Source organism: Malaya genurostris, chromosome 3 (genome assembly GCF_030247185.1).
Source record: "Malaya genurostris strain Urasoe2022 chromosome 3, Malgen_1.1, whole genome shotgun sequence".
NCBI classification, from domain to species: Eukaryota; Metazoa; Arthropoda; class Insecta; order Diptera; family Culicidae; genus Malaya; species Malaya genurostris.
In genome coordinates this window covers 232,605,010-232,630,957 of record NC_080572.1, presented here as the reverse complement: position 1 = coordinate 232,630,957, position 25,948 = coordinate 232,605,010, and the positions used below count along the sequence as shown (strand labels likewise).

The 25,948-nt window shown below is 36.0% G+C and overlaps 2 protein-coding genes across 5 annotated transcripts in view; both read right to left on the bottom strand.

Annotated features, from left to right (window-relative positions):
* Nucleotides 1-25,948, bottom strand: part of LOC131439010 (uncharacterized) — an 803,522-nt gene that overhangs the window by 755,127 nt on the left and 22,447 nt on the right. The gene's annotated exons all lie outside the window — the stretch shown is intronic.
* Nucleotides 8,903-10,076, bottom strand: LOC131439016 (uncharacterized). Its single transcript, XM_058609493.1, has 2 exons — nucleotides 9,217-10,076; nucleotides 8,903-9,116 (listed from the first exon to the last, which is right to left on the bottom strand). Exons 1-2 carry the CDS (start codon nucleotides 9,970-9,972, stop codon nucleotides 9,048-9,050), a joined length of 825 nt encoding a protein of 274 aa, XP_058465476.1. The 5' UTR covers nucleotides 9,973-10,076; the 3' UTR covers nucleotides 8,903-9,047.

Sequence of the window (25,948 nt, the reverse complement as noted above, 5' to 3'; positions counted from 1 at the left end):
AAATTCAGGCGTTATGTTTTAAAATATGAAGATTTCAAATATGAATTAAATGGAATGGTGCGATGAACGTATCTTGAACGCGATTTTAACTAATCATTAACAATTAAAATATTATGTTTATGACAAACGACGGCGCCTAAAATAACGTGTTTACTTGTTTCATGCTTCAGTTTTGAATTTTCTGTTTCAGAATTTAAACACTTAAACGAATTACATGAAAAACATGTGTAAATCAAACCTTCTAAAACGAAACTCTTGCAAATGCCGCGGATTGATATTGCCTTGTACCTTTTCAAAACATCGTTTGCAAAAACGTCTTATTTAAAATATTTAGGTGAATCAATACAGCTTATGTTGTTATATCTATGATTGTTTCATAGATATAATCAAAGTGGTCGAACAAAAAGTTTTCTGATTTTCGTTAGATGGTGTTCCAAATTAACAGTCCAATTTATTTTTCGGTTTACACTAGCTCTTGTAATATTATTCTAACAACAATAGTCACATTGAATTTGTGGGAATACATTCAGATATATTCATTCAAAATGTAACATTTATGTTTGCCAAAATAAAAAACCGTAACCGTCTCATATAGGGTAACAGAGATATTTTGGCCACTTCATATATTTTGGCCCACCTAACAAACTTTATGGATTTAATCGATATTAAGTAACCCATGTTGCATCCATTTGAAGCTAATCACATTAAATAACCTATTGCGGAAGGGTTTTTCATAGATATTACAACATTTGATGGATATTTTTACAAAGTGGGCCAAAATAAAATCAATCCTAAAGTGGGCCAAAATACCTCTGTTACCCTAATGTCAGCTTTCGCTTAATTATCTTTATGTTGTCAATTCTCTGTCAGCCGTTGGGTAAAACAACACAATTATGAAATGAATATGCCTCAGGATCAAGTAAACATTCTCAGTAGTTCTTGCTTTTCAATTACTACTTTTGCCTTACCATTAATCTATTGATTATCACTTGAGATAGAGGGTTCAAAGTGATATCCGGGTAGAAAATTGAAGTTACGAGTTTTGAAAGAAATACATTCTTCAAGTAATGCATTTCCGGATCATGATTAATTTTCATGGGTGGGGACGGGTATAGTGTGATGGGTAAGTCCATGCCTTTCACGCAGCCCGCCTGGGTTCGATTCCCAACCCCGCACATAGGGTCAGAAAGTTTTTCTGATCCGAAGAGGCGAATGACCTTAAGGTTAAAACCTCTATAATCGAAACAAAAAAAAAAAAAAAAAAAAATTCATGGGAGAAGACTTATTGCTCATGGTTTCATGAGAAGTTGAAATGATTGGTTTCGTGATTTTCTAATCATGACAGCAGAAACGGATTTTTTTTCCGTGTAACAAACTATTATCGGTTTCTTATCGAAATTCTTGGTGAATGTGAATTATATGCTAATGTGAAAAACTGAACACCGAGAATTTCTATAGTTTTGATGTTTACAACCGAGCACTCAGCTGTTCAAATTTTGGCAAAGATATTCCGAGATTCGAGAAGAAATCCAAATGTGAATATAGCTATCATTTTATGGGTTCCTGTCGCTAGGCATTACGCCAACATGGCTATTCCTATTCTGAAATTGTTATACTTAAAAGAGATATAGCTTATTCATGATCTTGTGATATTTGGATAATTATTTAAAAAAAAAATCATGTTCCCGCTGCATAATCAAGACAAAACTACAAAGAATACAAAGAATTTCGCATTTCGCTCAACGACTCTATTATTTCCGAATCAAACAAAATCTCCAGCAAAAAAAAAACACTTTATTCCAACTGAACAAAGACCCGAAATTTCTCACATTCCACTATCTAAACCGTTGCATAGCAGGAAAAGTCAAATAGCGACACCAAAATCACCGCATTTTTTTTCCGAAATTGCCTGTAGACGTCAACAACATTCCAACCGTCTCGGGTTACGGATCCCCTTCACAGTGGGGTAATGCATTCGTTTTCGTCGTTTAATAAATCCGAGCAAATAAATACAGCACAATGTTCAGTCTCTACCCGCACCCCCCCAACTGTTCTCATTTAAAAGGCACTCCGCGGCACGCCTTGTTCTCGTCCCATTTTCTTACGAAGTCAAAGAAGTGCTTTTGTGCCACGGTATAAATCAGTTTCAAACAAGGACTCCTTTTGCGTTCGGTGCTAATGAGATCAACGCGACAGGAAGCATTCTCTGGTAGTAAGGGAGTGGGAGTGGACCCAGCAGATTTAAATATTCCGGAATGTCGATAAAAATCTCGCCGCTTGTGGAGCTTAAACTAAACTACTAAATTGCCCCTTTCTTAAGATCGTTTATGATCAACGAACGTATAACAGATTGTCCTAGAAACGAATGGAACAATGTTGTGGTGATGCCAGTGAAGATGAGCTTCGAGGAATGAAAACTCATTCATTTTCATTAGGAAAATCGCATGCATTTAAAATGAAATGAAGATCACAATTGTGAAATGCTTGTCGCAAAAACGATTTAGCTGCGAATGCTTAATTTTATCAATGTCGAATCCCAGCGTAAAACAATCGCCAAAATCAGATACAAACCAAAGATCCTATTTTACAATTCGAAACACAAAAGAAGTGAAATTTCTTGAGGAAAAAAAACGTTGTCGCTTCACGTTGCCGTAAACGATGCTAAAGCACTCCTGTCACACGGAATCACCTACACAACAGCAATGTTTTATTCGTTTCGTTTCCACCCTAAGCTTGTTAGACTAAATATTTCAGTCTCATACACCACTGTTCGACAAAACATGAAATTGTAGAAAAGAAGTGAGAAAAAAAATCAAGGACAGCTGGAGGGTTTTCGCGTCGTTTGGAACCCCATTCAGCAGCGAGTACACGGAGGACAATACTCTTCCGAACGAGTCCCATTCACACTGTTTTTCGAAGAAACTCAACCGGATACGATCCGGTTAGCGGTGAAACAATGTAAGTCGATTCCGGGGGCGCTAAGCATTTTGGAAGACCGGAGAATCTCAGTTCGCGACTGGTTACATTCGCCAAATTATTCGAAATGAAAAAAAAAACATATTACTAGGAATAAACGTGAGAGTATGTGTTCTCAATGTGTGAAAAAAAAATTTGAACAATCGGCAATCATCAGACCCTTTGACTTCGGTTCTCTGTTGAATTATGCTTTGTTTCTTTTTGCAACGGAATCTATTACCAACTGTTTACCCAAACGTTCAGTTTCATCTTGAAAAAGGACTAAGACGGTTTCCCAGACAACTGACTACATTTCCTCAAAAAGTCAACCAATCCTTTTTCGTGCTCCATGAACAGCAGATTTCTAACTATTATCTCCCCAGAGAAGGCTCCGAGTGACAGTAAATAGCGGTCCCATTCAAGGGTAACAAGAATGTTCCTAACACCCAGCAACGGGCTCCCGTCAGTGTCGAACGTGAGCTTTTCCGCTGCATATGATGCCAAGGCAAACACTTCGTTTCGATCCCTTGCTGAATCGACTTTTATATAGGGCACCATTATCGGTGCCGTTGGTATTAGAAGAGAGCGCTCGAACACATTTATATGTTATATGACATCCCGAAAGGGCGATTAGGTGGAAGCTCGAACTAGCGCCATCTGTCAGGAGATTGAATTATTCAATCTTCCGTGGCAGTGTGTTCGGTGCACAAAGCACTGGATGGATACACCTGACTCGGATACCGGGTATGCAAAGAAACGGAAAAAAATGTTAATTTCCGTTGTCTTTTGTAACGTTACGGATCCGTCTGGGAACAAGAGAACGCGAAAGCATAAGACTGTGCTACAAGGCGAACAGAAGCCACCCTCAAACTTCTCGGGTCTAACACGGTTATGATTGAGAAATGCTAAAGTTGGGGAAAGGAAAATGTCGAACAATTTTGCCAGCTGTAACGTATATTCTTACATACTGCTATATTTACATGTTGCCGTACTTATTGATGGTGATTTAGTCAGTATGCGAATGGGAATTATCTGCACATACAAAAGATCCGACGGACTTCACCCGTTTCTGTTACTCTTCAAATAACCTGTTCTGATCCACCTAGTGATGGTGATGGTGTCTTGCTCATATTACTCATACCAAGGGGTGGAAATAAGCAAATCTTCTTTTTCACAGTAAATAAAAATAGTCAGTATTATCTTTCCATATCACATATTCATTGTAGATATTATAATGAATTTTGTAACAAATTATTTTTGATAAGATAAATTTTGGTTTTACTTAGAATTAAAAAATATCTTCATCGTTATCAGTATCACTGTCTGATACGGAATCAACATTTCAACAAAGTTAGGCTCGTTTTAATGCTACTCTGTGTTCATTGAACAGGTTTGAAGTTCAAATGGCTGTCACTCTGGTGATATAATGGTATAAGTGACGTAAACGTCAAAGCTGATTATCACTCAACTTTATCGGATATGGATTATCCGACAGTTTTTTTTCGTCGGTCAGCAATGCCGTCGTGATCAATAAAAACAGCTAATAATATTGACACACATGCTGTGATGAATAATAATTATAATAATAAGAAAAACATGTCCAATCTTTGAGCGTGCTATGCAGCTGATTAATATTACCCTATTTAGCTTAAATATCATACACAGAAGTAACAGGAGTGCAGGATTTTGCTACGCCAACTCAAACGTACCATTTAAACTTTGAATCCATTTCCATTTTAGAGGTGTAGGCCACTATAACTTTAAAATTTTACATTGATTCAAATGAGCGACAAGTTTTCTGCGGTATAAAACACATATTCAAGTTAACATGAATGAAACATTTACTCTCAAAGCTTTTTAACAAAAATCCCTGTGTGTGATACTGTTTGAAACATAGCATAATTCAAAAAGTGATCGAGCGTTATATGAATAGCTAATAAGTGCAACTTATCGTCGAAACCCTTCAAGTTTTTATTATTTCGTTTATTTATACCCGGATTCAACCTAATTATGGTCGTTCGCCGGGTCGTCCCCTTTACGTAGTTTTGAATACGAAAACCGAATTAATACTTTATATGCCAAAACCGTACTAGAACTTTCCAGAGCAGAAAACGTTTAAAATGATTTTTGGTGCATCAATCGGGGAAAAAACTTTGAATGGGATTACCGGATAAAATCTTAGCCGGTACTTTCAGAGCAAATGTGTTGATTTTTTAATGGAAACTTTTTGCGTGTTTCCCTCGACTGCGGGATTCATTCCACATTTTGAATGTTATGTATTTTATTTAACAGATTCAAAATCGTTTGCTGTAATAATTAAACATATGCGATTGAACCTACAACCCACTATTGAACCTACAAGTTGTTTGAGATCTAAAAGATTTTTGAATGACGAACCATTAATTTTAATCTAATTGTATAGAATGATATAAATATATATTAAACATTAAATATTTTTATCTGGACGAATTAGGTTCGATGGTATATGTCTATAAAAATATTTTTCGGAATCAAAATTCATTACAGTGTAAAAAATTACACCAATCATTGATATTATCAGATTCGAAAAGTAGTTTAATATAATTGAAATTACTAACGAGATTACTATATTTAATTCTAGATCGTCATATATAAAAACTATTCAAATAGTTATGTGTAAACGGTTATGTGCCCTAGCACAAAATTTGGCTAACCCCTAAATGACCATACCTGCATCGGCCAGAAATAGTCGAAAACACGTTTTCGTTCGGCACGTCAGAAAAGACATTGCACTCCGTTGCAAAACAAAAAGTGTTCTGTAAGTAGCAGAAACTTTACGTCTGCTTAGCGGTTCAAATTGAACTGCCGAGTTTAGCACTAAGCAGTTCAATTTGAACTGCTCTGCACTGATGAGTCAAAGACGAAACGTAAAACTAATAAAAACGGTTATGTGCCCTAGCACAAAATTTGGCTAACCCCTAAATATTCAAATAGTTTTTATATATGACCACGCAAACAATTTTAAATAAATCCTAAAAAGCGGGTAGGGTCTAACACTTTTGAAAAATCTTTTTTTTTCGTTGTATTTTCTTATAGTAAAACATTTCAAGAATATTCGGTAAAATTTACAAGCTCATCGGAACAAAACTCAGCAAGTTATGGGCCTTTATCTTCGTGAAGAAACAAGAACTCGGCGCATACGTCCAAGACTTTTGCTTTGATTGACTCGATAAAACATTCTTGAAATGTTTCATTATAACAAATTATAAAAGAAAAATATGATTTTTTTTAAATATTATACCTTACGGTCTTCCTTGAGTAGTAAATTGTTTCCATTGATTTTATAGACAAAAAATTTTAAACGCGTTTTTCTCTAAAGCAGGTTTCGAAAGTCCGTATCCATCGTCATTCAAAAACTACTGAACCATTTTTTTTCAAATTTTACACATATTTCCTACATATAAAAACCTATTTTAATCCACATAGTGGTGTAATGATGCCTTTCTCATATTACTCATTACATCATAAATATAACCGTGAAATTCGCAAAAACAACTGTTTATTCAATAGAAATAGGAAAATTTGTTCGGACCTGGTCTCACGAACTCTATAAATCCTGTTTAACCTGTAGTTCCGGAACCAAAAGTAGTATCCACAACAAATTAAGGAATTCCGTATGAAACTGTAAGACTTTTCTTTTGAACCTACAAGTTTGTGACAATCGATTTGACCATCTCCAAAAAAAAGTGAGTTTTTGCAGTTTTTAATCTCTACTTCCAATTCTTCCGAAACCGGATTCAGATAAGTAAGTAGTAGTAGTAGTAGTAGTAGTAGTAGTAGTAGTAGTAGTAGTAGTAGTAGTAGTAGTAGTAGTAGTAGTAGTAGTAGTAGTAGTAGTAGTAGTAGTAGTAGTAGTAGTAGTAGTAGTAGTAGTAGTAGTAGTAGTAGTAGTAGTAGTAGTAGTAGTAGTAGTAGTAGTAGTAGTAGTAGTAGTAGTAGTAGTAGTAGTAGTAGTAGTAGTAGTAGTAGTAGTAGTAGTAGTAGTAGTAGTAGTAGTAGTAGTAGTAGTAGTAGTAGTAGTAGTAGTAGTAGTAGTAGTAGTAGTAGTAGTAGTAGTAGTAGTAGTAGTAGTAGTAGTAGTAGTAGTAGTAGTAGTAGTAGTAGTAGTAGTAGTAGTAGTAGTAGTAGTAGTAGTAGTAGTAGTAGTAGTAGTAGTAGTAGTAGTAGTAGTAGTAGTAGTAGTAGTAGTAGTAGTAGTAGTAGTAGTAGTAGTAGTAGTAGTAGTAGTAGTAGTAGTAGTAGTAGTAGTAGTAGTAGTAGTAGTAGTAGTAGTAGTAGTAGTAGTAGTAGTAGTAGTAGTAGTAGTAGTAGTAGTAGTAGTAGTAGTAGTAGTAGTATTATTATTATTATTATTATTATTATTATTATTATTATTATTATTATTATTATTATTATTATTATTATTATTATCATTATTATTATTATTATTATTATTATTATTATTATTATTATTATTATTATTATTATTATTATTATTATTATTATTATTATTATTATTATCATTATTATTATTATTATTATTATTATTATTATTATTATTATTATTATTATTATTATTATTATTATTAGTATTATTATTATTATTATCATTATTATTATTATTATTATTATGATTATTATTATTATTATTATTATTATTATTATTATTATTATTATTATTATTATTATTATTATTATTATTATTATTATTATTATTATTATTATTATTATTTTTATTATTTTTATTATTTTTATTATTTTTATTATTTTTATTATTATTATTATTATTATTATTATTATTATTATTATTATTATTATTATTATTATTATTATTATTATTATTATTATTTTTATTATTTTTATTATTTTTATTATTTTTATTATTATTATTATTTTTATTATTATTATTATTATTATTGACATCACTACACAACGTGTACGAAATAGAACAAAGCACCCCTTGCTCGTTTTTTGTCGATTTGTATATATATTCTCTCCGTTGTGTTCTTACTTTGATGAACTTTCCACACTCTTTTAAAGCGAAATCCACAATGCTAACGGAGCGAACGATGAACATTGTAGACAAAAATATTAAAAAGCGGTTCTAACAGCTACAAAAATAACAATGTATTGAATTTCAAGATTGATTACTTCATTTCAAATTACAATTCAATTCAAATGTTACTCGCACTATTTTCTACGATATTGAACGCTGTTCAGAGCCTTTTTCTCAAATGCGAAGCAGCCAAATGCTGGATTTATTTACACTCGTTTGTGCACAAAGCTAATCAAATTATTCTAGATTTGCTCTAAACTGATGATTTTTACCTTCGATTTGCAAAGAACTAATTTTAATAGGTCTTTAGATAACATTTAGAGCCATTAGAACGGCTGATTTGTTATAATGTTCCCCATCGTTGTCCACTTTTCGTTTTTTTTTCTCCAATGCAAACGACTACCAGCAGTATGACACAATCGGTCGAACTGCTCACAGTGCCGGTTGACTCCAAACTGAATCAATTTTTGTTAAGAAATTTTTTTTACCTGTTCTCGTTTGTAGCTTTTTCACGTACGGTCCCAACGTCCACAAAAATAGCAACATATAGAATTTTGGTGTCGATAATTTCATTTCGGATTTACATAGTTAGAGTTCGGATCAGCAATGTTAACTTTTTAAAAACTAAAATTAAACACTTTATTAATGAATCCGGAGTAGCGGATACTAACTAGCTATTACGAACACTCGGCAGAGAAAGAGGATGAGCGCGTGGCTCAGCTACCTTTTATAATGTAAAAACTGCTAACTATGCGATTCTAACGGCGTGTACTCGTGGCTCGCTGTAGTTGGTCGGCAGTGTTTCCTAACGGCTCCCCTTTTTGAAGAAAAGCTGTCCTCAGCGTTCTGTTTCCAAATCTGTGTTATTCCTGTGGTATGAATGGCACCTCGGGATGTCCGCCTGTTGTTGCATGTGCTGAACTCGTATCTTCTCTGTTCCCATCTTGTAGAATTACTAGTGCTGACCTGCGAGCGATGATTACTTTGAGGGCCCATACTGCAATGAATATGATTAGGCTTATAGATATAGATGATATGCCGCCAAATGATAACCATCCAAAAGTTTTGAGGTTCCAGTGGAGATTTTCTGTGGTCAGGTTTAAAATATTGATATGTTTTCGTTGTTCCAAATGAAGTTCCTGTAAGTATTCTAATGGAATGCGATTTATAACGAAGGTGGAATTTACCTTCACTCCAGTGGTCGGTATGAATGACTTTGCCGAAATTTCTAGATTACTGTTGGAGAACTCTTCCCCGTCTAGTTTTAGCATACAACTGGAAAATTGTATGAGGAATGTGCCTTTCAGTTCTCGTTGATGATTGGAGCAGTTGGATGTTAACACTACATTCGCATCGTTTACCAGTATATTTCCTTCGTTGATTTTTCTGATGGTTTTACTGTTGTACACTCGTTCTGTAGGACATTGTGCGTTTTCACCTTTAATTATTTGTTGCACACATTCTACCACTGGCTCCAGTTGTGAGCTTGGACAGATATAAATGTGTTTGTATTTGGGGCATTGTGATTTTGTACTATATACTATTGGACCGTTCAGGTAATAGGTTGATGTTAGATGAATTCTTGTTTGGTTGGAAATTATTGACTCCACGAAGTTCATAGTGTACTCCGCGTTTTTTATTTTGGGTATTTTCAGTATGTATATGATGGTTTCTTTACTGTACATGACGTAGGCGCTCGAGATGTCCAGAACATTTTCTACGATTGTTGTTTCTAGTCCGCTTCGAAGAAGGATCTGCTTTGCTGTCTTCATCTCTTGGTAGCTAATGAGCCGACTGCTAGGAATACTTTGCCTGGCCAAATCTATAGCTTCTTCTATGTATTCTAAATGTTTAATGAGCTCGTCAATGTTGAACAGAAGGTTCAATGAATCGAAATAAGTGCGTGTTTCTTTAGCTGTTACATCAAAATTTCTAAGTGTCATTACAATATTGTTTGATATATTATTGATTCTATTTTCGAAGATGTGATTGGTAGTGATTTGTTTATTGTTCTGATCTATTAGTAAATTTGAAGTTCTATTAATTATTCGTAGATCTTCTGCGTCCGGGCTGCCGGACACATACTTCCAAATTTTACCTAATGTTTCCCATCTTTAGTTCTAGACTGGGGTTGCAACTTCTGGAAACAAGAGTTTAACGTTTCTATTTTAGAGTTTAATAGTGAGCTCATTAACTGTTCTGTTTCTGTCTGTTTTTGAACCTGATAATTTAGTCGCTCTATAGCGTCCTGAATGAGACCTAAATCAATCCGGTGCATTATTCTTATAAAATTATTGCTAAGTCGTGCTGGTCCTAGGGGTATTATTGCCAGAGGGTTTTTGGTCAAGTCGTGTATTTGTATGTCGGTGGTCCCCGTCTTTATCCATGCGAAAAGTCTGAAAATTTAGAAGAAGGACCTGTCTTGAGTTTTTGTGTTTCTCTTATGAGTCTTGATTTGTTTTTCGTCAGTAATAGTTTTGTCTGTCTGACTCTCAATCTTTACAAGTCTGTAGCGATGTCCGTAAGGAGAGGGCTTCGCTCTGCCTTTAACGAGGATCGTTGGCTTATTGATTTTTTCTGAATTCATCAGAACGCATAGTTTCCAACTTTGCGTTGTGACTATCGGCCGAAACTTTTATATTATCTTTGGCAGTTTGGATTGTTTTTTGCTTTGCCAGATTTATCTCGTCAATGTTTAATGAAGTGGATGTTCCATATATAATTTCTCGTGGTGAGAGATTTGTAGCGGAGTGCTTTGATTCGTTATATAATGCTGTAACGAGAGAGAGGCCCTCGTACAATGTCATGGTTTCGACCTTTCTTCTATTTGCCAAGTACATTTCGAGCAATGTGTTATGGAAGCGTTCTATAATCCCATTGCTGTTGCTGCAGCTGGCAAAATGTAGAAAAATATTTTGTTTTTCCAAGAAGTCTTTAAATTTTGCGTTATGAAAACCTTTGGCTTGATCACAGGTGATCATTTTAGGGATTCCAAAAATTTTGAAATATTCGACTAGGGTTTCAATTAACTCATCTGCCGTTTCGTTACGGATTTTATATATTTGGGCGAATTTTGAAAAAGAGTCCACGAGAGTAAGGATTTTTTCAGTTTCTTTGACGTAAACATCTATGAATACATTTTCGAAAGGTTTCTCGTAAACTCTTCGAGTGATCGGAATTTTGAATGGTTTTCTTTCATACTTGGAAAATTTACAATCTTCACAGTTTTTTATGAAGGATTTAATTTTTCCAAGCATTCCAGGAAAGTATACTGATTTGCGAGTTTCCTCGTAGGTTAGCTTGTAATTTCGGTGGTTGAAGTTATGGCATCTCTTGATGAAATCCTGTTGGTCCTGAAATGAAACTAGATCCGGTAGTTTAATATTTGAGAATTGTATTTTTATTCTTTTAAAATGAGATCGAATTATGTCTTCACACATTTTTGCAATTCCAGGTTCGGCGAAGATTCCATTAGATTTTGTTGGATCGAGACATTTTTTAAGTAGGTCTGTCAGGTCGTCTTTCGTGTAGTCATGTCTGTGAAATATATGTCTAAAGTGATTGGGAAATATCATACAATTTAAGTACGGACTTTTGGAAGGGCTATGAAATTTGCGTATAATGATTTGAACTGGATATTTGTTAATAATTCCTGAGTGATACACAGGATCATTTTCGAACAATTCGTTACACAGTTCCTCGTTTAAGTTCAATTCTGAGGAAGGAATTCTAGAAAGACCGTCGGCAACGACGTTTTGTTTCCCTTTTTTATAAATTATTTTGAAATCAAATTGTTCCAAGTAGAGTCTCTGTCTGGTAACTCTTCCTGTGGAGTCGGTCAATTTCAACTCCTTCGTAAGAGGTTCATGATCGGTGTAGATCTTGAATTCTCTTCCGTATAAATATGGTCGAAAAGACTTTGCCGCAAAATAAATGCTTAAGAGCTCCTTTGCAGTAGCTGAATATTTTTCCTCGGCTTTTGATAATGTGCGGGAGAGGAAGGCGATTGGTCTTTCTTTTCCATCGACAGCTTGGGCTAGAACGGCACCGATTGCCACGTTTGAGGCATCGGTCGTTAAAATAAATGGTAAGTCGAAATCAGGGTATGCTAGAAGGAGATCGGAAGACATGATTTCTTTCAATTTTTCAAATGCCTCTTCGAAGTCGGGCGTTATCTCGAACGATTTTGGGTTTCCTCTTAATTTTGAAGTGAGAGGTTTGGCTACATGGGCAAACCGTGGTATAAATCGTCTATAGTAGCTTATCGTACCTAAGAATGATTTTAGTTCTTTTGGGTTTTTGGGAAGAGGCCAATTCTTCACAGCCTCTACCTTTCGTGGATTGGGTTTAACTCCTTCGGTTGTTACAACGTGACCGAGAAATTCCACCTCTTTTCTTAAAAATTCGGATTTGTCGCATTGGATTTTTAAGTTTGCGTCTTGAAGGGTTTGAAGAACTTTTGAAATGTCTTGTAGGTGCTGTTCTAATGAAGATGAGAAGATGATTATATCATCCATATAAACGAAGCATCTTATACCGAGATGTTTTCTCAGTACAGAGTCCATTAACCTTTGAAAAGTTGCGGGCGCATTTTTCAGCCCGAACGGCATACGAATAAATTCATATTTCCCGTTGTCCACGTTAAAAGCGGTCTTAGGGATATCGTCTGGTTCCACCTCAATCTGGTGGAAGCCACTGGCAAGGTCTAGCACCGTGAAATATTGTGCTTTTCCAAGCCGATCTAAAATCTCGCTGATCTCCGGGATCGGATACCTATCAGCGGGTGTAACTTCATTTAACTTCCGATAGTCTACGACTATACGGTATTTTTTCAAACCAGAATTGTCGACTTTTTTGGGTACGACCCAAATTGGAGAAGTCCACTGGGATGAGGATTCCCGAATTATTCCTGTGTTCAACATTTTCTGAACTTGTTCTGATACGATTTCGCGGAGATGGTAAGGATATTTGTACGTTCTTTGATGAATAGGTTTATTGTTGGTTGTGTTGATAGAGTGCTTGACTTCGTGTGTGAAAGATAACTTCTCCCTATCATTAAAAAATACCTTTTTATACGGCTTAAGGGTTTTCGCTAGAAGGCGAATCTCCTCATTATTTAAATGACTGGCTGGAAAATTTAGTTTGCTTATATTGCTTTCGCTTTCTAGTAAATAAGAATCGTTTTTAAATGGCTCAAAGCTGAAGTTTTCTTTTTTGCCATTCCTAGACAGAAAAACCGTCGCTTTGTTGTCTGAAGCCCGTATAAGCCGGGGTTTATAGTAACCTGAGAGCTAAGATTAACCTCCTGTTCGATCAAAAATGAACCGTTCGATGTGGTTGAGATCTCAAAAAAATTTTCTTTACATTCGTGGAAATTGAAATTGGATGGGTAATATTTGGAGAAATGGTATTTCTTATGGCCAATTTGTACAAAGTGATTTGATGTGTCTATAACTGCCTTCATTTTTGCTAGGTTTTCGTAACCTATGAGGCCGTCAAAAAATTTGTGGAACTGAAATACGTGGTACGGCAATTTCTCTTCAAATGAATCGTGGAAAAGATTTATACTTACTACGCTGTCTAGCACGAATCTACCGTTCTTATTAGTTACTATTGCAGGGTTGGTGGTTTTTTTCGCTTTAGCCACGTGTTCGGGATTAATGTATGATTTGTTGGCTCCCGTGTCGACCAGATAGTTGAGATAGCCTTTCGTAGTCGGGAACCGCAAGTACGGGATAAAGTTTAGACTGGTCTTGTGTCTAGTCTGACCAGTTGAAAATTTACGTCACATTCTTCATGAGCGCAATTAGACTCCTCGACGTCGTCGTCATCGTCGTTGTCGTAATCATCGTTATCGTCATCGTCATTGTCATTCTTTTCGTCTATTGCACCTTTTGCGCTTCATTATTATTTTGTTCTGTTCGCGTGGCTTTAGGTTTGAATGGTTTTTTATGAAAGGATTTACTGGAATCGTACTGTGGAGGTTTGAAAGTGAGTTTTGCTCCGTTTGCATTTTGATTGCTATTATTATAATGGAAAGAAGATTTCGGTTTTGTCGTTGGTTTGCGTGTTTCAGCGTTTTGATTTAATAGAACGGACTGATACACGTCTTCTACACTTTTGGGGTTAGAACTTCGGATTATGCTTGCCAGTGGTTCTTGGATATTATCCAGATACTTAGTCACGGTAATCTTTTCGAGAAGCTCTGTGGTGGAAATAGGATTAAGTAATAAATTTGATTTTATTCTCGACTCTAGCTCTTTCATGTCATTGTAGAATTTTTGGTGGGACCGCTCACCCTTCTTTGTCGTGAACAGGTGATTCAAATTCGTGGCGATATCGCGCTTGTCGCCATAGTGCTCCATCAACACTTTTTTTATTTCTGGAATCGTATTTGGATTCCCGTTGGTGCTAAGGGTGATTCGAGCTTCACCTTTAACTTTGTTTTTAATGGCTTGAATGTAATATGCATTCATGGTGTCTGGGCTACCATTTCTGCCTTTGATCGCGAATGTTTCATAAATTTGATCAATTTCGTCGATCCAAATGAGAAGTTCTCTTCTATTACCGGAGAATTCCGATAATTGTTTTATGGGATCCGGCACGTGGTATACACTAGTGCTATTGGTCACCAATTTTGTAAGCTCGGCCACTTGTTGGCGGAGCTGCTCTAACTCTGTTGTTTGCCGAGTTTCTACCATTTTAAACTGTGAGTGCGATAAAATAGATATAAAGTACTTACAATATGAAAACTGGTGTTAGCATCCGTAGTAATGAGTAGGTCGTGTTTCCGTGGTGGATCTTTTTTACAGTTGTGTCCTAATCGGTGTCGCTGCTTTTGTAGATAATCAACCGTTGCTTAGCGTGACCGGTTAGTTCTTCTAATAAATGATCACTTGCACAACACTGTTATATGTTTTAAACCACTATCACACAGATCCTACCGGCTGCGCCAGTTAGAGTTCGGATCAGCAATGTTAACTTTTTAAAAACTAAAATTAAACACTTTATTAATGAATCCGGAGTAGCGGATACTAACTAGCTATTACGAACACTCGACAGAGAAAGAGGATGAGCGCGTGGCTCAGCTACCTTTTATAATGTAAAAACTGCTAACTATGCGATTCTAACGGCGTGTACTCGTGGCTCGCTGTAGTTGGTCGGCAGTGTTTCCTAACGCATATTTCAGCTAAGGAAACTATCAAGATGCTGTACGCGATTGATTTCTGGCTTTAAGAAGGACCAAATTGTGGAATTCTCTACGATACTAAACACTGTTCGGAACGCGATGAGGCCAAATGCTAGCTAAGCTATATTTGCGTTCGTTTAGTGCGAATCAAATCATTCCACATTTGCACTAAAGATGATCTTTACCTTCGATTTGCAATCAAAGTAATCTTAACAGTTCTTTAGATAACATTTAGAGCAATTAGAACGGCGGATTTTGTATAATGTTTCCCATCGTTGTGCACTTTTTGTTTTATTTTTCTTCGGCGCAATCGATCAAATTGTTGTTTTTCTGCGTTTAGGCTTGAACGGAACCTCATACACGCCATTGATTAAAACACCAGTTGAATAATGCCGGGTGTAGTTCCATTGTCTTGACGTAGATGAAGCGCAGTTGATGTGTCTCCGTTCATGGATTATCATATACTGAAGCTAGCAAACGTGCAACAGGGTCTATTCATAGATTCGGTTGATTCGTGTTTGGATCTATTTTTTCACTATTTAATCTATTTTATCGTAACATGGCATTACCAACAATCTTACACCTTCTTCTATTCGTTTCGAGAAAGAATTGGAAAAAATACTCAAACACGGAATAAGTAATTAAGAAATCAAACCTTACTAATTTCGTTACACTTTCGTGTTGTGAAATTTGGAAAATGCAGATAGACGCAGTCCTACGTCAAAACAAAAAAGTTTGTTCACAATCTACAAATTGAAACAGTTTTGAATAACCAAATTTAGAAAAATTTCTTTCGTTTTGTTCATCGTCGCTATAAATGGTGGTGGATAAAGAATGCTTTTACCTTTTTTAGAAATATAAAAAAATAGGTATAGAATTCGCTCAAACTTAAAAAAAAGAAATCTTAGACACAAATCTTCAAATAACTAGGGGAACGTGCCACTTGAGCCAATTAGTTCGGAAGACTGTGTACAGCAGCACACAGATTTTAGCACGGTTCGTTTTTGGCAACATAATTGTTCGAATATGACATATGTAAACCAGATGATGGCAGCATTTTCGAGTTGAATGCAATTCTATGATTATATTGATTTAAACTACTTACAGCAATAAATGCTGGAAGAACATAACAGCCATTTCCCCATTACACAATACAAGTAGGTTTAGAATTTTCCCTACACAAAAATCTCAGAATTGCGGAAGCAAATAATGTCCTCATGGTAATAACCAAATCATATATATAATAGGGCTGAAAAGTCATCACTTGTGGCTGTACACCCAATTTAAATCTTAATAATTTAATTTTAACTCATATTCCAATAAATAGTTATTTAAAAAAAAAACATAACAGCCATATACCATTCGAATCAGAACGTCAAGATCAGCAAATGCGTGTGTGACAAATAATTTCACTCTAATTTCTAAGAGTTGGCTAAACCGTTTTCTACAAACTCAGATTCATATGAAAAGTCGTGTGCTCCCAAACAAGGTTCCTGAATTACGATCGGATCCGACTTCTGATTTCGGAACTACAGGATAATATGTGAAACGAAATTAAAATAATGTAACTCATTTTTCTCGTAGATGGCTAAAACAATCTAAAATTCAAATGAATTCTAAGAACCATCTAAGATTCAACCGGAAGGTCTTAAGATCCTATAAAACATCGTGTTTTTAGTCAGATTCGTCTTCTGGCTTAGGACAAACAGGGTGCTGAGTATAAAAATGATCATTTCACATAAATTAATCAGGTTTATAGGGTTTGCAGATTTTGATAGTCAATAACCAAATAAACTTATTTCAGTTTTAGCGGTGTTCGATTCTGACCCAAAGCTTAAAATCGCACTACGGTTTCTCAAAGATGTCTACACTGATTTTCAATCATATTGAATCAAATGTAAACTGTACAGCTCCTCAGGTGAACTCAATTGACTTCGGCTACACCGATTTTCGAATTCCGGTTCCGGTATCGAATCGAAACTCAATCGTTTTCTTAAAAAAAGGCCAAATCAAATTTCATAAATAAAAGTTCAAATTTAAAAAATTGGTCCCATATAGAATTTGTGAATTTTAACCCATTATGACTACCGATTCTGGAATTACAGGTTGATGAGTTTTTAAGATTTAAACCGATATGGAAGATGACAATACCAAAAAGCTTCAATGTTGGACTCAAAACTATTGCAATTTATTCGACGTATTAATTTATGGCCATACGAACCGTTTTGGATTATGCTGGTTCCTAAATACCGGCTCTGGAAGTATCGTAAATAATAACGAAAAACTCTAAAGTGGAGCTTACTTCGACATCTCATGGAAAGTTCAACCGATCGTCACACGCTTAGATTCAAATTCGAACCAATTGCAGTTTCAACATTACAGGGTAATGAGTGATTAAATTCTCTAACTACTGCTTAAAACGACGGTCATTAAAATAATGTCATGAGAACTCAAACACCGAAGAATATTCATGCAAAAAACACCGATCCGGATAAACGGTCATGCAATAGTCCTCTACACTTCTCAGTCTACGGTGAAGTCTTTTGAAACAGAAGGTCAAGTGCCGCAACGGAATGCAGTATCCTGACTTTGCTTTGTTGGCTTATAAAATCTTTTTGAATTCATTTGATCATTACCGTAGGAATGCCATCACTCTTATGCACACTGTCAAAAACAGCACTGCAAAACTAACTGTCTTTCTATTGAATAATATAAAATATGTTTTTTTTTCTAAAACAAAAACCTGTTTTAATCCATCTAGTGGTGTAATGATGCCTTTCTCATATGATTCGTTTTCCCCTATATATTACAGCAGAAATTCATCCAAATATTACAATTTAATATAAATTAAGAAGAGTTTCGAAGATTTCTGTTGCATAATACTACTATATAGATATACTACTTTTCAGTAGTATTTAGTTAGTGAAGTTCAGCCATCTTCGAGAAAATTGAGAGACATTATTTTAACATTTTTGGTGCAAATTACAGGGTGACAATTCCAGATCCGGAAGTCGGATTCATATGAAATTCGAAAACTTACACATCCACACAGACATTTGCTCAGTTCGTTGAGCAATCGTTGAGCATCGAATGATATATGACAGTCGCCCCTCCAAACCCCGATTCAAAAGTCGGTTTTCACAGTAATTGTATGGCATTTCTATATGAGAATAGCGAAAACCCGAAACCTTAAAATAATTAAATTATGCATAGATAATCCGATGATGTAAAAGGATGTAAACGTTATTGAAAACCCCATATTTTGCATTCTCAGTCTAACATGTTTCGGGTACAAGTACATTGCAATCGTGTCCTCGAGCGTGTAATTCATTCTCAGGTACACCCTTTGTCCGCTTCGCTTTACTTCTGATCACGCCAGCTCTAATATGCATAATCTTCCTCTTAAAATACACCCACAAGCAATATGAGCGCTTTCAAGTTGATTTGAATAAACACCAGGGTATCTAACACCTTTCCGATGATTACCTAAAACAGTACAAAGGCGAATTCAAGTGAACGGCTCTGGTGAAGGACTAGGAAAACCCGTACAAGATAGTTCAATGTAACGGTTTACCTTTCTATTCTTACGAACGTTACTTATATGAACATCATGAAAACTATTTTTCTTTCCAATTAAATCGAAGCTTCATTAAAAAATCGATCATCATTTGATTAAGCGTGAGACGTGAAAAACATGACTGAGCAAAAAATCGTCCTTTGTGAAAAGCTAGACTTTTCTTTCGCTTCCTCCTCCCCCTCATGTACCAATTAAAGAGTTTTGGTGAAATCTTCTATGAAAATAGCTGGCTGCAGGGAAATTGATACCGGCTGCAGAAGCATTCCCTGAAATCAGAATCAAGATCATGGATTCTCCCATCATTAGCATCATGTACGGTATGCTTACACAGAATAACACCTGCTTCGACGCCATTCATTGGTTAGTGAGCATTTGTGTTACCATGAATTAATTTGGTTTTGTAGAACATAATTGGAACGCACTACGGAAGCAATATGATTGTGATTGATTTTAATGTGCTTCCCGGCTATCGACAAGGAAACGATTGAGTGGATATTGTTATCAGCAATTCCTAGTTGGAAGGAGGGACATGGAAACAGGCACGTACCCAGAGGGGGGGGCCCAAGGGGCCCTGGCCCCTCCCGAAATCTGACACCTTCATCGGTTGTTTTGATACATACTATTTATACATTCATTTGACCACTACTTCCGGTTCTTCTTGAACCGGAATCTGAGAACCGGTATAGTAAAAACCACTTAGTTCGGCCATCAACTTAGAAGACCTACATATTGGAAAAGTTGTATAATTCCAAAATCGGAAGTCGGAAGTAATTTCCTCTTTGGGATTTTAATCACTATTTCCAGAATCGGGAACAGAAATGAGTTTTTTGGCCATTAACTAACAAGATCTGCTAATTAGAATAATTTTAAATAGCCAGCTTAGTTTTGCAATCGAATTTTTTGTGCTTATCACTCTGTATTTTCAGACCCGGAGGTCAGATCTAAATGAAATTCAGAATTTTTCTGTTTGATCTTAAGCCCTTTCGTTTGATAATAAGTTTGTGAACATCGGTTTCGCCATCTCCGAGAAAAGTTAGTTCACATATTCTTTTTTTTGAACGCTAATAACCTTGTAATTTCGGAACCGGAAGTCGGAGCCAGATAAAATTCTGGAACGTCATAGCTGGCCACAAGACCCTTTAACTAAATTTAAGTTTTTTAAAAGTTTTAGTTTGGATTATCTCGACGAACTTATTCGAATTGCTAGTGAGTCTCGGTTCAAAAGTCGGTTTTCACAGTGATTACATACTATGTCTACATAAGAAAAGCAAAACGATTTTCGTTATTCAATTTTTTTTGGGAGGTACAAGTTGAATAAATAACTCGGAGCTATTGCAGGACTACACCGTGAAATAGAGGTTTCGACAGAAACCAGTAGTGGCAGGCCTTGCATTGTGATTACAAAAATCAATGTCAAAATTAAAGGAAATGGTACTGGATGACCAGAAAGTTCCATAAGTTTCAGCAAGAATCCGCGAATGATAAAGATGTTCTGCCGCTGGACACCGCACTTGCATACTCAAGATTGAAAAGATGAACGCGAGCACACTGCAGAGGCGTGTTCGCTTATGCTGATTCAAATTGGTTACTGTTGCCGAAGCCTGGACCCATTATTATACACCAGAGAACAGAGTGATTAACCGACAATAGACTGAAATTGGGCGGAACGGTTATGAAGTCGGTTCTTTGGGTCTGTCACAGTATAATTTTCATGGACTACCTCGAAAAAAGAAAAACATCAGCGCTACGTCCGGAACCTGTTCCGAAACCGGAAGCCGGATTCGGTTAAAACAGTATAGAAGGCTATGAAACCATAAAACCTTTCATTTGAATCCATTCCTACATTTGTGCACATCATCCTAGTCGTCTCTGAGAAATTTATGTGAATTTCGTTTTGGAGTTTTTGACCGCTACTAAGAAGATTTTTCTGTTGTTGCATCGTTACTCCCAATGACGAATTTCAATTTTTAATACTCATCACCCTGTATATCAAAACCAGAGATGTAAGGTAAAAATTTCATATATATTCTCGAAGGGTTGAAAAAGTCTGTAAACTCGAAAAAATGTCTGCAAACTTTAGGTTTTCTATAAAGAATGATGCACGGAATTTGTTTAGCAAACAAAAATAAAAGTCCGTGGCAATTTCAAAAGTCTGTAAGTTTTTACGAACATCTACGAAAAAAGTGATTATCAAAAATCTACAGAAAAGTTGGCAACTAAAACATGTCTACAGCTTATTTTAAAAATCTTCTGATTTACAAAGAAATCTGCACGTCTGAAATTAAATAGGATCATGTGAGATTATAAGGCACTTCATATAAATTTGTGAAAATCGGCTTGTTCCTCTGTTCGACAAATAATCAACAAATTTAAACAAAAAAACTAGAAGAGCTTGCTAAATAGTTCCGAAATATTTGTTCCTTTTTGCGTCGCACTTATAAGAGCACACCCTTGAAGTTGAAGGTTTTAACACTCTTCACTCAGTTTTTCCAAAAACAGAAGTCGAATCCGAACTATGGGGTTATATGTTATGATAAAGGATATATAAAAAATCGAACCCTTCCCTTTGACACATAGAGCCTCTTGCTTCAAAGTCTCATTGTTCAATCAAAAATATGTGAGTATTAATTTTAATTGCTAATTACTTGCACTTACTCTCAAAAAAAATTAAAAGATACTAAAGGCACACCTAGAACTAGACACATATAGAATCTTTAGTTAGATGCGTTATTTCTTATTTGTGGGCCCCTCCCGAAACGAAATCCTGGGTACGGGCCTGCATGGAAATAAGACAAATGCATTCCGTTTAGCTCAAGAATGAGTTTTGTAGTGCATGTTCTGCATTGCATTGAATATAATATTCATAAATGTTAGATGATCTCATGAAGAGCAGAATTGAAATCCACAATAGTGATGTATAGTGATGTGATGTTCCGTTATGGAAAAGCACTCCTGTAATAGTTTGTAGTGTTTAAATTGTGCTGAGCTGATGTAGACCACCTGTAACTGCAATAAAATATAAACTGATGGTGCAGAATAAATATGTTACTGTAATCCAATATCCAATCAGTATCATATCCAAATATCTAAAGCGGTAAAACACAAATTCTCCTAAAAACACCTAAACAAAAGGCTCTATGCAATTCATATTGGATATGATTCAGTTTTCAAAGTTTGAAGATTTTTATTTTTGGCAAATCCAAGGTTAGTGAAGTTTCACCAAATATCATGTAACAGAAAACCGTTTCCGAAAGTGTAAAGGATAATTTCGCCGAATCATTTAATTGTCCCAATATCGTATTGGAATTGCTTTCAAATAATAAAAAAATACAGGGTTGTGTACAAGACACGACCGATTGCGATGACACTAGAAATGCATTAATTCAAACATTAACGAAATCATATTAATAGTAGAGGTCACGATTCTAGGTTCTAAATACTAGGAATAATATTCTTCTCATATTATTTCTCGATTTCTTCTTCGCGTTGCGCGTTAGTAACGTGAAATATCTCTAGCACCACTCATTACAGTTGAAGTGCGTAAAGTGTGTCGCACTACCCGTCGTTTCAACATTTTGCTTTCATATCCACGCAGTTTTCTGGTTGTCCTGGTAACGTGGATTGGTTCGAGAAAGTATGGGTCCTTTCAAACTGATTTCTAATAATGTACTACTGAAAAACATTTCCACTTTTACTATTTAAGTCAAGACATCATATTAACATGATACCCGGCTCTCACATTGCCGGAACAAATCATTGGCAACATCCTTTTTTGCAAGCATGGCGCTCTCAGGCGAGTCTGCATCGAATCTCGTACATAGAAGTAGGGGACAGAAATGTCAAATTCGTGCGTCACTGCGCACCCACACAATTGAAATGATGTGTCGAATGTGATGCCGTGCGAGACCAAAACTACTACAAATTCGAACATCAACAGGTAAAAGTCATTGTGAATAGTTTTCTGTCAGTATCGATTCTCAAAGCTTCGGTTGAATGTCGACACTGCATACTATGGGATTTTCACTGAATACCGAAAATGACTGAAAAGGTAAATGAAAGAAATAGCATAATTTTGAAACTACTGTTCCGCTTTTGACATTGATAAGGCATGTATCTCGTTCTCATAATTTGCAAGCGCAGCTGAGAGTGACATTTATTTTTCGTCATTTTCGTATATTTTGAGTCAATGAAAATGACTTTTTTTAGCTCTGGTTGGCATCGACTTATGAATCGGTGCATTGTCTTGATGAAACAGTGTTTTTTCTTCGACATATCTCGGTTAATTTTTCAAAAGGGCGTATAAGCAAGTGACAGTTTCTCTTTGTTTACTTTCTCTTCTATTAATTACCAAGCGTTTTCCACGTTTATCACTCAAGTCTTTGAATGAAACGAAACCCAAAACTTTCGACTTTCAAACAGAATAGTGATATTAAACAAAATCTTTTTAATCACATCACAATAATCGAATAAGAGAGTGATTAAAGAGAAACTGTCACTTGCTTATACGTCTTTCCTTGATTTTTGCATTCAAATAATCTAACAACGCTATGTAGGACAGATTGTTTTTGCCTTTCTCATATAGGAAGGTTATACAGTCGCTGTGAAAACTGACTTCACAACCGAGGCCCGGAGGGCCGAGTTTCATATACCATTGTGTGTGTGTGTGTGTGTGTGTGTGACAAATAATGTCACTCAATTTTCTCAAAGATGGCTGAACCGATTTTCACAAACTTAGATTCAAATGGTCTCGAGGCCCCATACAAAGTTCCTGAGTTTCATTAGGATCAGACTTCCGGTTCCGGAATTACAGGGTGATATGATCCAAAAACAGGTAAAAATAGTCACACACGTTTCTCAGAGATGACCGAACCGATTTCCACAAACTTAAATTCAAACAAAAGGTCTCGTGACCTCATACAATTTTCTTGAATTTCATTTGGATCCTACTTCCGGTTCCGGAATTACAATAAAACATGTACAAATTTACAAAATAAATCCGTTACCCCTGAATAATAACGATACTTTTTTCACTTGAAAAATTGACTAGTGAAAATTGGCCCAGAGAACTAAGTGTTCTATATCATTCGACACAATTCATCGAGCTGAGCAATGTATGTGTGTGTATGTGTCAAATAATGTCACTCATAAAATAAAAAATCTCGTAGTCCCATAGGTTGCTATTGAATTTCACACCGTCATTTAATGCTACGATGCAAAATAAGGGTAAAATTCTGGGTAGTTACACCACTAGGAGGATTAAAAAAGGTTTCTCTTTCTCACGATTGTCGATGAAGATAATACCATGTGCATTCAAAAATACTGTTGCCATAACCTTCCCCACTGATGTGGTTCATTGGCATGAGTCAATTCAAAAGATAATTGTTTTGATTCCGGAGTGAAATAATGGATCCATGTTTTATCCATTGTGACATATCGGTGCAAAAGTATGATTTATTACTTATTTATTTATTTAACTAATATACTTAATCAACAGACAAAATATGCTTCTAATGATCATTTCTAAGTATATTTAAAAAACTAGTTTTAATTCGACTGCGTGGGACATGGAAATCGTATCCCATCGAAACAGCATTGAAAGAACGTTGCAATCCAATAATGGCGCCGTTGATTCCATAATTAGTGCGGCGTAGAGGCATTCTGAGGAGGTTGTTGTTGCGAAGAGCTCGTGCCCGAACATTTATGTTTATTTGACTAAGAAGTGCTGAACAATCGACATTGTTTAACAAAATTCGGCGAATAGCAATGCACGGGACAGATCACGTCGCACTTTCAGTGTATCGAGTCCAACAAGAAGTCCGCGGTTTTCATAACTCGGGAACTGATGAGGGTTATTCCACGGTAACTGGTGAAGAGCGGAACGAACAAATCTGCGCTGTATTGATTCGATTCTGAGATTGCCATTATGGTAAAGCGGGTACCGCCGAACAATATTCGAGCATTGAACGTACAAGGGAGCAGTAGAGAGACTTCAAACAGTAGATATCTGTGAAGTGCTTAGCAGTTCTAATTACAAATCCCAGGCAACGTGAAGCCTTTGCAACAATGTACGCAATATGTTGCTTGTAGTTCAGTTGTTCGTCAAGAAAAACCCCAAGCTCCTTGGCACATGTGACTTTATCTATCGTAGATCCTCGGAGACAATAGTCGAAACGTATAACACATGGATCAATAAGTCCCGAGACTAACAATGGAAACAACATTTTTTTTGCAAAATTTTTTTTTATTCATCAACATAATCACCTTTTTGGGTGATACAATGGTTCCAACGTTTTTCCAATTTTTCAATACCATGTTTATAAAAAAATTTATCTTTCGCTTCAAAATAAGCTTCAGTTTCAGCGATAACCTCCTCATTTGAGCCAAATCTTTTTCCCTGGAGCATTTTTTTAAGATCAGCAAATAGCCAGTAGTCACTGGGGGCTAAATCTGACGAGTATGAGGGGTGGGGAAGCAGATCAAAGCCCAATTCGTTCAATTTCGCCATTGTTTTCATCGACTTGTGGCAGGGTGCATTTTGTTCCATCGAAAGCAATCGCGGCACCCACTTGGAAAAAACTTTTTTCATGCTCAATTTTTCATGAAGGATAGTAAATACACTTCCATATGATATCTGTGTCATCTCAGCAATCACACGGAGTTTCACTTTACGATCTTTCATTATAATTTTTGTCACTTCACTCACATTTTCCGGTGTAACGGCTTCCACAGGTCTACCCGAGCGTTCCGCGTCATTTGTGTCGGTACGACCACGTTTAAACTCGGCGAACCACCGACAAATCGTTGGATGGACAAGAGTCCGGATAACATTTTTCAATCCATTATTTAGCTTGCACGGTGTTTTTACTCATCAAAAAACAATGTTTTATCATAACACGAAACTCGGTTTTTTTTCCATTTTTTAAACAAACTACAAAACGACTTTACTCCAACCTCGATAACTCAGCTGTTTCTGGTCGGATCGACTTAAAATTTTGACCCGTTTCAAGCAAAGGTTAGTACTCTAGAAAGACGTGGTTACTGGTTTACTACGAGCGCCATCTCTGATTTAGTCTCGGGACTTATTGATCCATGTGTTAGGTGTTTTTTTCCGTGTGAACGTAATAATCGAGCATTTACTGATATTCAACGTCAT

Bases quoted from the DNA above. Each gene is read 5' to 3' on its own strand.
- LOC131439016 (XM_058609493.1), bottom strand. From the start codon at position 9,972: ATGACACTTAGAAATTTTGATGTAACAGCTAAAGAAACACGCACTTAT. The intron at 9,117-9,216 runs GTAAATTCCACC...ACCTGACCACAG, and splicing joins TACCGACCACTGGAGTGAAG to AAAATCTCCACTGGAACCTC.